The sequence below is a fragment of the Sinohyriopsis cumingii genome, chromosome 1, assembly GCF_028554795.1.
Source record: "Sinohyriopsis cumingii isolate HCF-2022 chromosome 1, ASM2855479v2, whole genome shotgun sequence".
NCBI classification, from domain to species: domain Eukaryota; kingdom Metazoa; phylum Mollusca; class Bivalvia; order Unionida; family Unionidae; genus Sinohyriopsis; species Sinohyriopsis cumingii.
Genome location: NC_142961.1, coordinates 13,569,523 through 13,585,437, shown reverse-complemented (window position 1 = coordinate 13,585,437; position 15,915 = coordinate 13,569,523). Strand labels below are relative to the sequence as shown.

The window sequence follows — 15,915 nt, the reverse complement described above, 5'->3', positions numbered from 1 at the left end:
AAACAACAATACCACTCCGGTGGCCTTAGTGGTTAGAGCAGATGCAGGAGGTCACAGGTACGAACCCCAGCCGAGTCATACCAAAGACTTATAAAACTGGTACTAACAGATGTCTCGTTAGGTGCTCAGCATTAAAAGGTAAGTGTTAGGACTGGTTAGCCTGGTGTCAGGATAATGTGACTGGGTGGGACATCATGCTACATGTCTGCAGCATGATGTGCTAGTGCTAAACATCACTATAAACTGCCACACTGCAGACATCATAGCAATATGACTGAAAAATTGTTAAAACTACGCTAAAAAATCCAAATCACACACACACAAACAACAAAGATCCAAATCTGCCATAACACATAATGCACCTGCAGATCAGGGTAAATGTTGTCTGATCTACTGATTAATCTTAACAAACTGCACTGACCCAGATCTGCCAACACGGTATGTGATGGTAGACCTGGATCTATGAATTTTGCTGCTGGATCTGACTTAGAAGCAAGTGCATACGGTAAGTAGACCTACTCAGCCAACACCTTGACTGTTAAATGAATCTGAATATAGGTTAGGAATAATTAAAATGTTCATTAACGATCCCTTCAAGTTCAACAAAGAAACAGACCCATAGAAGAAGCTAAAAGATTGGTACAAGTGTCCCAAAACTTCTGCTATGAAAAATAAATACTATAATGAAATGTCCAAAAACTAACAGTGCATTAAAAAGTTATTTATAATTATATTGTTTTAGAGCAGTGGTTCCCAAAGAGGGTGGTGGGATTACTGATGGGGTGTGTGTGTGCTAATGATGAATAGTGCTTTTTTGGGATAATATAGGGGGCGCTGAAGATAAGCAAGGGGGGGGGGCCCGTAAAAGTTTGGGAACCACTGTTTTAGGGCATTCCAGGAGGAAAACCCTCGTGGCTGGAGGTTTGCATATATTATGACCATGCTTTTTAAGACAACTCAAGTTTTTAAAAATTCTTACAAACTTATACGAATGCAGATTTTATATATTGGACGATGCCAATTTTAGGCCTACCTGTGACTTCTTAAAACATTAACAAGACTTTCCAATTAGGATTACCACAGGGTGAAGACTTTAAACCAAAAATATTAACTGAGCAGTCCTTCAAAATTCTCATTTTTCCTTGCCCAGGGCAAGGCAATTTTCATACAGACAAGTAAGTATCCAGTTGTGGATTTCCCATCAGGAACAATTCAGTCTAATTCTAACCATTAGTTAAATTTCCATCTTCTGGATTGTGCATAAATATTTGCAGATAAAGTGCAGCATTTTTATGTCCTGTGTTTTTTACGCTTAAAATAAGTGTATCATTATCTTGATGTTAGGTTTTGTAATTTATTTCACAAGTTTGGACAGGGACTATGAAAAACTTGAATGGGCAAGTAAATATCTGACATTCTTTTTCCTATATGAAAGTAAACATTGAAAATTTATTCTAAGCCTTCTTAAAATTACTGACACTTACCCATTTGCAAATCCTTGTTGCTAAGCCTTCTTATAATTATTAATACTTACCCAAAGTTCTGAGGGAGAGTAAGGAGGTTACTGACTCCAAAATAATCTAGATTTTTGGTTCTGGCAATGTCAGATTGTGCTGTCAGTTCTGCTAATGTGTGAGTTATGTCCCTTGGATCACTGATCAATGGATGGTATGGCATAACAGTTGGTTTTGTCAATCGCATTACTGAAAATGGATAAATTTGTATGAAAATGTATAGATAATATAATGTCATACTATGTATTCTACATTAATTATATAACAGGGTTGACATTTCATTATATGAATTCTGTTGTAAGAAAATAATAATTGTAAAATAGTAAAATAATTTACAGCAAAAGAAATGTTGTTGTTGTTGTTGCTGTAGGGTTTAACGCCATTTTTCAGCACAAGACAGGCTATACATGGCAGCCAGTATAACTGGTGGAGGAAGAACCCTGGAAAACCACAGGAAGAACCACCGATCCACGAGAAGCTACTGGCAAGCATTCTTATGTACCCATGTTATCGGAGCCTGAGACACGAACCCATGCAGACAGAGGTGAGATGGCAGTGATCTGGAACAGTGAGCACTTTAGACCACTTGGCCATTCAGGGCCCCCCAGAATAATGTGACCAGGCACATGCCACCACCACTATATTTGGCCATTACAGTGGGTGCCCAATTTCAAGCATTATGGACCCATAGTTGTCATTATATAATACACCCGCATATCCAAATCAAGCTCTTTGATCTTCTTGTGATTTCAAGTGTAACAGCAAAGACCTGTATCTGCCTGACTGTAGGATTCATGACAATTTCTAAAATATCAACTGAATCCACAAAAATCATACATCGTATTTTCAAGCAAAACCTTTCATTCTCTATTAAATCACTAATGTTTCCAGGAAATTACCCCTTTGTTTCAAATGGAGAGAGGAATTTTGGTTCTAGAATAGACCCTGCAGTGCATTATGCACTGGTTGCCCTGGGTCTATGGTTCTTTCTTATTTGCAGTTTGTTGCACACTATACCATATACTACCAAATTTTATTTACATTACATGATAAATTCTTTTGTTCTGATTTGTTGACAGGGACCTGTTTAAGGACAGCATACATTCCCCCTTGATTACAGATGTTATACTTGACTACAAGAAATATTCCTGCACCTGCAGGCACTGTTGTCATCCATAGGATGTTCTATGACATTATCCATCATGTGAAATTATAAATTTTTAATATTGCCCTCTCCCTTAGGTATAGGACCATTGTGGCTAAATGTTCCAACTTACCATGGCGCTTGCCTTTATTGATTACTGACATCTCACCTTGTCTGCATAATGGTTCGAGTCTTCACTCTGCCAAAATGGGTATGTGAGAAAGCTTGCCAGTATTTTCTCTGGATAAGTGGTTCTCCCCAAAAGTTCTTCTTCTACAAAATATAGTGGCCACCATGTATAGCCTATAATGTGATGAAAAATGTTGTTGAAATAAAAAAACCAAGCTAAATCCATTAGGCACTGTCTTCCTACAGTATGCAGAGACAGGAGTATAGCTTAACCAATTTAAAACTAAATCCATTAGGCACTGTCTTTCTAAAGTATGCTGAGACTGAGTATAGCTCAACAGCTACCTTGGAAGAAGGCAATACTAGAAATGATAGTATTTATCATATGAAAATAAGCATTTCTTTATAAGAGAAATGTAAACCAAAGTATCTTTTTTGTCATTAACTTTTTACAAATTAAGTAAATTCAGCAAATGAATATTCATGATATTTAAATTTTGCATCACTTTATATATACCATTACAAGTATAAACTATTATCCTAATAATTTTTTTGGTAAATTCAACTGTCTCATTAAATATGTGAGAAATTGGATGAAAAAATTATGTGATTTACTGTACCTAACACATCTGATCATTTGAATAAAAAATCAGTTTGCAATGAGCTTAAATAACTTACAATCTCAATGACACCCGAGATCTTAATCAAGAGTGGAGCAAATGATGGTGCAGGTTTGTTGCTAAAATCCTGGTTGGCAAAGGAGAGAAACCAACTCATAACTCACACTGAACCTTGTACAGCTCTGCTCTATAGATATAGCATGAAGCTTGCTCCTTCATCTCAGATGCTAATGTGAGCAAGAAGACTGTTTTGATGTGAAAGTTCTCAAAGAAATCTTCATCCAAAAGGCTCATGGTACGGTTTATTACGAGACCACAAGACAAAAGAAAGATTCAGTTTAGGCATCAGATAGTGAGACAGTGGTGTTTGAATCAGGTCCACTATGTTACAATTTGTCCTGATGGCAGGACCTTTTGAAAGTTGAGAATGTTGGAAAGGGCTGCTCAATAACTCTTAATGGTAGAAACTAAGCATTGTTTCTCTTTAAAATGGAAGAGAAGAAAATCATCCATTGCACTAATAGGGAGACAGCTACGATTGACACATTTTGTACTGCATCAATCACAAAAATGCATCCATTTGGCATCATACAGTCTACTGGACTGAATAATGCACTTGGCATCTTTGGTCCAGTGTCCAACCCTTGGAGTCTCCAAAGAGATTTGGATAATTCTCCTCTGAGACCAGAGAGACTCAGAGAATGAGAACCTGAAAACTTAAGAAGACAAAGAAGGAATATTTTTAAATATATACTGCATTTGTCACCCACTCAGTCAATACAAGGTAATGAAAAAAAAAGGCAGGGGGGTCCCAAAGGAATTGACAACAAATACACACACCCTACTTAGATAGTGTTCCTATAAAATAAAGCTGAATAGACAGATAAAATGCAAAGCCATACTGAACATGCACATCATTCTCAAAATGATGTGAGAGTTTAATTGAACAGATAAAAAAAATGCAATCAGGGGCATAAACAAAAGTACACATGAGCATTAAAAACTACAGGGTTTCCCAGGGGCTCTGGAGTGTTCTCAAATCTACTGTCTTACCCAGTGGGAGGACAAATTCTTAAGTAAGACTTTCTGTAGAGGATGAGTGTGTGTGATAACAATATGGCTACCATGGGGGCCGTAAAAAAGATGGGGACACTCTGCATATAATATGAAGTTCTGAGAGTGACAGGTGTAAAGTGAAGTTTTTTGCATTTGCAACATGCACAGTGGAAAAGATGTTGGCATACCTCTATGTTACTTTCATGTACTGTGGTAGTCAAAGTTTCCTCTGACCCTTGCCACCCCATTTTTGCTATTTGGACATTTATGTTGGGGTGCAGGGTCAGAGTCCATTCCCTATCAAAAAGTTGGAATTCGCTGACATCATTTGGTGTTGGCATGGGGTAGCCGCTTACTAGCTGGCCCAGAAAACTTGAATGACCTTTAATCAAAATATACCTGCATGAAATTGATGGGAATATGATTTATTTTCTCATAAATTGCGACCATAGCTATCGTTGTGTCTTTAATCTGCTGACAGACGCGATGAAAGTACATGTCCAAATATTTAAAAAAATTGGGTGACAAGGGTTAGAGGAAACAAGGACTAGTACTGTGGCTGCAATTTCTTTGGATACTGAACTTGTGGAAAATGTATATGATCTAAGCCACACAGCTTGGACCAAACTGACTGGTCCCATGTGTTCAAAAAATCAGCCTGAATTAGTCTAAAGTACACTAAATTTTGCCAGTCTACACAATACCGGCTTATGAAAGTGCAATGAATGAATAGCAAAATATATAAAAGTTTTTAAAAAAAAGTTATTCACTCTTTAAATTACAATTTACCGATGAAATCCAGGAAGTGAAATGACCTAGCAAAGCAAGCGGTTTTTTGAAGGATGAACATCTGAATTAATGCCAAGATATATATGTACTCTATAACCCAAATAACAACAAACAATCATACATAAAAAAAGGAATTAAAAGTTATTTTAACAATATTAAAGAAATACAAAGTCTTTTTTAAATAGCCAGTATAACCAGTGAGGAAAACCTAGGAAATTCTTTATCTTTGAAAATCTAATTGTGAATGAGCCAAAATGCAGTTGAAATAAAAAATACAGTCCCTGGAAATCAAAGTATTCTGAATACTTATGGCTTGGATGGATGACATGAAGATCTGATGGAGGAACTCGAGAGATATTATTCACTGTCTTTTTACTATCATAAAAGCTATGTGTATGATATTTTGTAAAAATGTTCTTTATATGTCACTAAAATTTTCATTAGCATTTGAAATATTATTTGAGAAATTAATACCTTTTGAAAGCATTTTGTACTATTGTTTCAAGTATCACCATCAGTGGATTGATATCCAAGAGAAAAAGTACTAAAATTCTAATCATTCACTGGTTCCTGGTCTTAACAGGCAAGACAACATCATACACTGGTTCCTGGTCTTGACAGGCAAGACAACATCATACACTGGTAACCAGCAGTGATATCATTTGCAAACTGACATCACTCACATGACTGCAGTGGTGGCCTAGTGGTTAGAGCGTCCACCTCGGATGCAGGAGGTCGTGGGTTCGATCAACGGCCAAGTCATACCAAAGACTTATAAGACTTATAAAAATGGTACTAACAGCTGCCTCGCTCGGTCCTCACCATTAAGAGGTTAGTATTAGGACTGGTCGGCCTGGTGTCAGGATAATGTGACTGGGTGGGACATTATGCTACATGTCTGCAGCATGATGCCCCAGTGCTAGACATCACTATAAACTGCCACACTGCAGACATCGTCGCAATATGACTGAAAAATTGTTAAAGCTATGTTAAAAATCCAAATCACACACACACAAACACACACACATCACTCCCATGACAGCTGGTCAGCACTGAGTTTGAAAATTTCCACATGGAATAATAGTTTAGTAGCTCCACATGCAGCATGGGCAAAAATTCTTGTTTCATTCAAAGATGGTGGCTGACAGTTATCTGTAATCTCATGATCATTGGAACAGTGACACAATAGCCAAGAAAGTTGAATCATATACCTAAATTTAAGTTGCCTCCCTCGACATATAAAACTGACATGAAAGACCAACGTACATATACTGTCAATATTGTTAGTACTACAAACTGTATCCTGTAACACAGAATAAACACTATGCCAAAAACATAAAGGAACTGAAATCCATTCAAGCCAAAAATAAGAAATCCAGCTAATACCTCAAATGGATTTAAAACAATAAAAGAAAGAAAATCAAAACATTAATTGAAAAGGAATGTGGCAGCAAAAACAAAAAAGGTAGAATATGTGCACAAAAGATGGAGACAACTATAGTGTATTAAAAAAGCACATCCTTTAATGGATTTCTCATATATGCTTGGATTTTACATATACTTTAAAGGGAGCCATCACTGAGTCCAGAATTAGTGATTATGCTGAAGAAATAGGTTAAATCTTCTAGACAGAAATGTTGGAACCTTGACAATTGCACTTTGAAGGTCTCTATGAGAAAGAGGAACACAGAAGGGCTGTAAAGTGTTGGACAAAAAACTTAAACTAAACTGAAAAAATGAGACTTGCAAAACATTAAAATAAATGTAAATTATTGAAATTCGTGCAGCCTCATCTTTCACTGCTTTATGGAGCTTGAGTGCTGATAGAAGCCTGCATCACTGCTTTCATTATTAAGCCCTATCTACATCAAGAAAAAAAAAGTTATGATCATAAACACCAGATAATAAGAATTTCAATACATAAGTACCATGGACAGTACATTAAACAAGCTCTTAAGTGTTTAATAGCCATATATGCTGGAACAACATAGGGCATGGTTTGACTCTCAAGATTACTTACCAAAGGTCTCAATGACCTTGACTTCAGGTTTTGCAGTCTCGAAGTAAACTTGTTGCAAAGAAACTATTTTCTTATCAGACTTAATATGTCCATGGCTTTTCGTCTTTAAACACCCAAAAGTCTCTTATCTGCCCCAGGTATAAGCCATCCATAAAATCTGGTCAGAGAACTTACTCTAAAAAGAAAACTTACTGTGCAGAATCCAATTTTCTTTGAGGAGCAATGACCCATATACATTTGGCCCCTAAAATCGAAAGACCTCTTTCTAACTTAGGCGCAAGCCCTCCACAAACTTTGATTATGGCATGTTGTCTAAAACTACATTTATTTGAAAATCAGTTTACTTCTTTTAATCACACTTACATTGCCCTTTGAACTTTTTACCCCCAAAATAACATGATTCTTTTGACAGTGTAAACTATCCAAAAATGCTGGTGAAGATATAAGGTTGAAAACTTGAGTTTTCACCCAAAAACCATTTTCCAGTCAGTAACCTTGATATTTGACCTTCTGATCCTAAAATGAACAGCTTCTTCTTTACCCAAAGTGCAAGTCATCAATAATGATGGTAAATGCAGATGGTATTGAACTAAATGTCCTTTGCAGTAATGAAGTTAAGATATCTAGTCATGAACTGAAGTTATTATGTAAAAACCATTCACAGTGACCTTTCCCTTTTCATCTCAAAGTCGATAGGCTTCTTTTTTTACACAAATTTATGCCATTCACAAACTTTGGTGAGGGGAGAGAATATTCATCTTTGCACAGACACCATTTGTATCATTTTTCTGCCAGTTACCTTGACCTTTGACCTTCTGACACTCAATCAATAGGCATTTCCTTACTTAATGTGCAGACCATCCACAATGTTGAGTCTAGGTCCCTGACACAGAATTAATATTACTGTGCAGAAACCATTTTTATTATTTTCCATCACAGTGAACTTGAAATTTGACCTTTTTAACCCCAAATCAATAGGTTTATTCTTTATTCCAAGTGTAAGTTGTCCTTTCACTGCAAATTTAGCAACAACATCTGAAATCACAATGCTTAACTTAGAGAAATTGGATCTAGTTATTGATTCTAAATTTATCAATAACAGTAATACTGTCCTTGATAATAGATTAATTACAATTTAGTGACTAATCAATTCCAGACTATCTTCAAAGCCAACAGCTAATGAGGTTGTATTGACCAAAACTATCTGAAATAAACCACCAATCCTATAAACTACACAGGTCTTAATTAAATAATGAAACCTGTGTTAAGCATTTCCCAAAGGACTTATGCCATTCAACAACAATTGATGTTTTCACAAACATATGTAGTACTCCATATGCATTATGTACAATATGATAGTGTTCCACATATATGCTAAAAAAAGACATTTTTTTAAAGTCAGAAGTTTTTTGAAGAGGGAAGCAGAATTACCATATATTATCATTTGTAAAATGTGTCCACCTCCTAATTCCATAGATCCAAATCTGCAAGCATATAATGTGTGAGATGATCTGGGTCTAAGCAGTGTCTTGGTAAGTAATCAGTAGAACTAACAACACCAATCCTGATCTGCCGGCATTGTATGCAGGAAGACTGGGGTCTATTTTAAACCTGTCATGTGTTTTTGTCTCAGGACAATAACAAAGAAATGGAAATTATCAATTTTAAGGGACCTTGTCAATTTAGGATAGGCAATTGTCTCCCTTGGCTTAATCATGACAGAACAATAAAATGTCTATTTATTACTAACAAGGGAGAGTACTTCTTGTGGTGACCACTTCTCTAATAACCTTTTGTTGTTGTTGTTCTTGCCCTAATTGAGTCGATCAACAATATAAATATCTCATGTAACAGTAAAATCTGAGATAAAAACAGCCTGTTTTGTTCAAAAGGCACATAAAAAACTTGAAACAATATCAATTATTTGCCATAACTAGAAATATGTTTATGAAACATGAATGCCCCAGTGCCTGAAAAGTGAAAAGCAAAATTTCCCCAAAGTATGATATATGGATGGTAGGGCTGTGAGCAGTTTGGTTGGGTGGCTGTTTTACAATGGCACCTTCAGCATATTGATGACTAGGAAATGAGAGCTACAGATACACCAAGTCAGTCCACCCCAGCTGTCCTGGACAGGTACTGAACCCACCAAACTTGGATTACAAGTCAAACACTATCAACAAGATGAGAGTAGAGGCACCGACCACTAATGAGGGGAGTCATACAAATATGTTCCCATTATTTAGAGAGCATAGAGATTGCAGACCCTATTTTCTTAACCTAAAATATGATTCAAAAGACATTTATTTTGTTACATACATGTACACTGATTTTTCTTTTGAATTTTTGATTGCATATAAAATGAACACATATGTACCTAACAATACACCTGTAATAAATTGCTGAAGATATATTGATAAGATTTAATAATGAATCCACAAATACAGATTTGTTTGCAGATGATGCAACCTTGTATACATCTAGTTCTGATACTGAAGTTATCCAAATGAGATTAAACTCAGACCTTATTAGAGTCCAAAACTGGGTACAACAAAATGGGATGGTAATTAATGAAGGTAAAACAAAATGTATGATTTTGGGGACATCACAAAAGCTACACAAGTCAGGGAACCCAAATCTATCTCTTGCAATAAATAATCATCCATTAGAAAATGTCAAACATGTAAAGCTTGTAGCTGTGACCGTAGATAATAATTTATTATGGAATAACCATATTGATAAGCTTTGTAAAACACTGTCATCCAAAATTGCCCTTCTCAGCAGAATCAAGAAATATTTACCTATGGAAACTCGCAATCTATACTACAAGACATATATTCTTCCAACAATGGATTATTGTTCAAATGTATGAGGAAACTGTGCTAAATCTGAGCTTGACAGGATTTATGAACTTCAAAAACGAGCAGCACGTGTAATTTTAGATGTATCTGTTGATCATCCCTCAAAAGCATTATTTACAACAACTCAAATGGTTCACAATATATGACAGGATAGATTTTCACAAGGCTGTTCTTTTATATAAATCTCTACATGGAACTGCACCAGAGTATCTTCAGGACTTATTCAGGCCTTTTTCAACACAATACCAGTTGAGATCAATATCACATGGAAACCTTCTAGTACCAAACCCAAGAACAGAGCAAATTACACAGAATTTTCAATACTCTGGTACAGTTCTGTGGAATAAGCTTCCACTACATGTAAAATCTGCTGAAAATATTAGAGTATTTAAGAAAAGATATCATGAGCATGTATGTGTTTCTAATAGATAATGGAATTTAGTATTTTAATACTAAACATGTTAAAATAAACACTAATTATTGCTATCTTCATATAATGTGTATTGTTATACTCTCCTTAAGAGGGCTTCAAGGGAGAATAGTCCTTGACTAATGAGTCACCCTCTATAAATAAAGCATTATTATTATTTTTATTATTATTATTATTAATTTTGATAAAAATGTGTCAACAATAACTACCATGTCTATGAAAGCAAAAACATTCATGCCCAAATTTAAACAAAATTTTTTATGTTCTCTCACAATAAAGAATTTTCTGTATGTGAGCAATTTTGGAAGAGATCTAAGTATCAGCATCTAATGGGTCCTCTGGCAGATTAGGAGGTCAGATTAGCATCACATGTAATCACAACAAATGACATACAGATTGCAGGAAGAGTTACGGTGAAAATCTGATGTTACAGAGTAGCAATAACAAGATTTTAAGATGGCCACTGTGATGGCCATATTGGAGGTCAGATTGTCATTATTTTTTGGGACCAACTACATATCATCAGAAGTGTTTTGTTGAAAGAAACAAATGTCATTGATACCATTCATTCAGGTGGAACAGTGGCAACAGCGATTTTCAAGATGACCACTGGGCACAATCATTTTGTGTGTCAAACCTAGACCATTTTCTTTGTGGACCAACTTCATATCATATGAACAATTTAAATGAAAATCCCAGATCAATATGGACATTCATTCTAGAGGTGAAAAAATAACAAGAATTAAAATATGGCTGCTGTTGTGGACATGTTGGAAGTCAGCTTGGAACAATTTTCATCTAGATCAACATCATAAGTTCTACTTATTCATATGATAGGAACATCAATGTGAGAGAAGCTGCAACGAGATTTTTATTATGGTCACTCGGACAGCAATATTGGTGTTACACCCACACATGTTCATTAAGGATCAACTTCATATCATTTCAGCAAATATCCCAACTCAGTATGGCTATCCATTCAGGAGGTGTTAGAGTCATATAAAGATTTTCATGAAGGTCACCATACTGACCATGTTAAATGTCATATCAAGGGAATTTAACAAAGTAAACAACAGTTGGAATTAAAAATATTGTGTACAATTTTCCATTCCACATTTGGCTGATATGGTGCTCAATTGTTTTTTAATCTGCATAAATCACATGATTATATGGAATTTGGTAACAAAAATATTATCTTACTTTTCTAAGCTAACATGTTCACAAAATACTAGTGAGTGCAAAACAAAACTATCCCAAGTCCAGTGACTCTGCACCTGTCATATCGTGAACAGAAAATTATTCAACTTATTTCTGACATTGTCAAGATATACCCATGTGCTAAGTTTGTTTAAATCTATAAATAATATTTTTGTTGGGGTATCCAAGTGGTTTCATTAAAGGTCTTCTTCAGATATATCCACAAGTTGGATTTGATAAAAATGCATGTATGCTGTGCTTTCATGCTCACAAGTCAGTATAGCTACAATCCCAAGTCATGACCTTGAACTTAAAATCAGTACCTGAGTGCTGACTTGTTCACTGGATAACAACTAAATACAAAGTCTGGTCAAATTCACATGCATATTTGCAAATCATCAGCTTACTAACAATACAATTAAATGCAAGCATGACTTTTTGACTTGACTCCAAGTTTCACTGTAAAAGAAAAAAAAACAACCCCCAAAAGCATGCTGATGTGACAACAATCCAGATGTAGCAATAACTTGATTTTCAAGATGACCACTATGGTTGTCATATTGATGGTATGATTGGAAAAATTATCATTTAGAACCAACTAGACATAATATCCAGCCTTCTGGTGAAAACACCAATTCAATAAACTTTTCTGTTAGGATGAGTAATGATAACAAGATTTTCAAGATAGCTGCAATGGTGGCCACATTGGATGTCATATAACCATCATTTTCACTTAGTACCAATACATAATTACAAGTGTTTTATTGAAGAAGATTTTCAAGTTGGGCATTGTGGTGGCTATACTGTGTGTTAAAGAGGCTCCATTTTCATCTAAGGCTGAGCCATCCTGTGAAAACCCCATGTCAATATGACCATCCATTAAGGAACAATATCAACAGATTTTTAATATGGACATCATGGTAGGCATAATAAATTTGCCATCCTAAATTTGCTCATCCTAAACTGATTAGCAGTAACATCAATATTTTCTAGATGGCCTCCATGGCATACATACAGGATGTAAAACTGGCATCATTTCCTTTTAGCATCAATTAAACATCATAAGAAGTTTTCTAGCACAAAGTCCATGTCAACATGGCTTTCCAATGAGAAGAAATAGCAATAGCAAATTGTCAAGATGGCTTCCATGGCAGCCACACTGAATGTCTGGTCAGCACCAATTTCTCTTTAGGACCAACTTGACATCATAAGACATGTTTCAGTGAAAACCCCAACATGAAAATTATCGCATCTGCAGTAAAACAAAATACGTAACTAAGACTCTTTTCTTCACCACATATGGTACAATCTGCCAGTGACCGACTTCACATGCCAGGTTTGCAAATGGCATGCTTTTCAGTGAAATACATTAGCTATTTTGCACCAGATTAATATTTCCAATAATATCCATTCATCTGCTTTAGTTTATGCTTCTGTTACTTCTGAAATCATGCCAAGCCCTGTTTCTGCAGCCTCAGAAACTGCAGTTGTGTAATAAACCTGTTTACGATGTAATTACACTCTGATTAACCTGTTTAACAAGTAAATAAACTTGGATCAAAGAAAAATTCCTTACATTAGATAACAATATACCTTTACATTAGGTTTTTTATTTAATTAGACATGTCTTGTAAAAGGCACTTATAGGTTTTATGGGCTTTTTCATGCCTGTTACCTTTTTTAAAAAAATAATTTTTTCAGTCAATATTTTTATCACATTTCTTCCATTGTTTTGTTTTCTCACTTTTTTGTTGTATTTTATAATTTATTTGTTTAATGAATTAAGGCATCACTATGATTATTCTTTCAATCATAATAACATGGAGCTTCATACTTTATTTCAAAGTAAACCACTTTATTACTTTTTTCAACTAAATTGTTAGGGTCACCATTAGAGACTTTAAGTGTAACTCTATCAACGAGGATTGTGACAAAAATAATCAATGAGATTATTGATTGCATGTTTACTTCTTTCACTCCTGACAGCTTGCTAGAATCATTAATTATAATACCCACCTCAGCTACATGATACCGGTCTTAATGATGAAACTGGCATATACTCCTACCTGGTGGGTAAAACTGGCTTATGTTCTCTGGGTATTTAACACCTTTATGTAGGTATAAACATTACACTTATACACATTCAGAGGTTCATAACACAGTTAAGGTCAAAATGTACTTAACTGTTTCAGTTTTACACAATTTCATGTACTCGTTTTGTAACTTCTGCTTGCCATTTGTGATAGAACTAACAGCATGTGTTTAGACCAAATTTCATATAAACCTTCCCACCCCATTTAAGATAGTGGGAAGGTTCACAGGAAACTCCAATTTGCACAGGTTACGGTTATATGAGCTAGAATTCAGTTTCATTTGCAGGGTACCAATTTCTGTGGATTTCATTGTTACTTCAAACTGCAAATTTAATGACCAAATGAAATGTCAAGGATTAAGACAACTTTCCCCACCAGAGACATTTCCATAAATTTAAGTACACAGTTTAAATTTTTCAAAATTGCTAATTTTGAGACCCAACAAATTAAGAAAATCACATCTGATGTGACACTAATGATTACAGGCTATTTGTCATGCCCTATTTTAGGATCCCTTTCCATGATCTTTGAGGACAAAAGAATGAAAAATTCTCTGATACAACTTGTATTATATAACAATGAAACCTATAAGAAAATAAAAAATTCGATCAACAGAAAAAAAAACAAAGATTACTTTTTACATTATAACCCTGCTCAGAGAATCTAAGGGGGGGGGGGTAGGGAGAGAGTTGGATGCTGTGCGAAAATTTGGAAACTTGAAGGTACCTTACAGCCCATTTAAAAGTCGCTTGTTGAGTTTTAATGCTGTATCGAGAACAGAAATAGGTCCTGCAGTTAAAAAGGTATCAAAATCTTTAAATTTAATGCCCATAACAGTATGGGTTTAATAACATCATAGTATTTTGTTTACCTTTCGACCTTGACCTTAGGACTCCAATGATCAATGATAGCATTAAAATCCATTCTTGCATAAATACTCTCAGATCTTTGATTTGAAACTTATCAAGACATGTTTTGATGATGTCCTTTTTGTTGGATCTCTATGTCTGCCTCACCTCACAACCTCAGGGACCCTTGTGTCTGACTGAATTGCTACATGCATGGTATACCTTCAGTAATTTCTATGCCAAAAGAAAAATGGTCATTGTATGCATTTTTTAATCTGCCATAGCTCCCAGGATTGCAGAGAAATTCCAAAATACCATGCACATCTGTCCCATGCAGAGAAATCATTTGTTGAGTATAACCACTATGGTAAGAAGTTTTACCAAAAAATGTTAATTGACATTTACAATAACACTGAAATGAAACCTATGGACCTACTTTACAATAACACTGAAATGAAACCTATGGACCTACTTTATTCCAAAATGTTGCATAATGATCCCAGATTTGATAGACATATGATTTGTCAGTATTTCCTGGCATTTCTTGTTTAAAGCAGCAATCTCAATACTGTCAATAATACTCTCTCCAGGTTAAAGCTTATAGTCATAATAAGAGTCCCTTATAGTCATAATAAGAGTCCCTTAAAGTCATAATAAGAATCCCTTATAGTCATAATAAGAGTCCCTTATAGTCATAATAAGAGTCCCTTACAGTCATAATAAGAGTCCTTTGTAGTCATAATAAGAATCCCTTATAGTCATAGTAAGAGTCCCTTAGTCATAATAAGAATCCTTTATAGTCATCATAAGAGTCCCTTGTAGTCATAATAAGAATCCCTTATAGTCATAATAAGAGTCCCTTATAGTCATAATAAGAATCCCTTATAGTCATAATAAGAGTCCCTTAAAGTCATAATAAGAGTCCCTTGTAGCCATAATAAGAGTCCCTTGTAGTCATAATAAGAATCCCTTATAGTCATAATAAAAGTCCCTTATAGTCATAATAAGAGTCCCTTATAGTCATAATAAGAGTCCCTTATAGTCATAATAAGAATCCCTTATAGTCATAACAAGAGTCCCTTATAGTCATAATAAGAGTCCCCATTAATAGTCACAATAAGAGTCCCTCAAAGGGTCTGGTGCTTGCTCTACTGGCAATCTTCAGGAGTATTAAATCATCTTGAGACATTCCAAAATATCAAGTTTTGTGACAA

The 15,915-nt window shown here is 35.1% G+C and overlaps 1 protein-coding gene across 3 annotated transcripts in view; it reads right to left on the bottom strand.

Annotated features, from left to right (window-relative positions):
- The window catches only part of LOC149806435 (trafficking protein particle complex subunit 13-like), a 173,431-nt gene that overhangs the window by 56,785 nt on the left and 100,731 nt on the right, over nt 1–15,915 (bottom strand). For all 3 annotated transcript variants that reach the window (XM_089953287.1, XM_089953278.1, XM_089953295.1), the window contains exon 2: nt 1,535–1,703. In XM_089953287.1, coding sequence (XP_089809413.1) covers nt 1,535–1,703 — 169 coding nt within the window. The remainder of the gene's footprint in view (nt 1–1,534; nt 1,704–15,915) is intronic.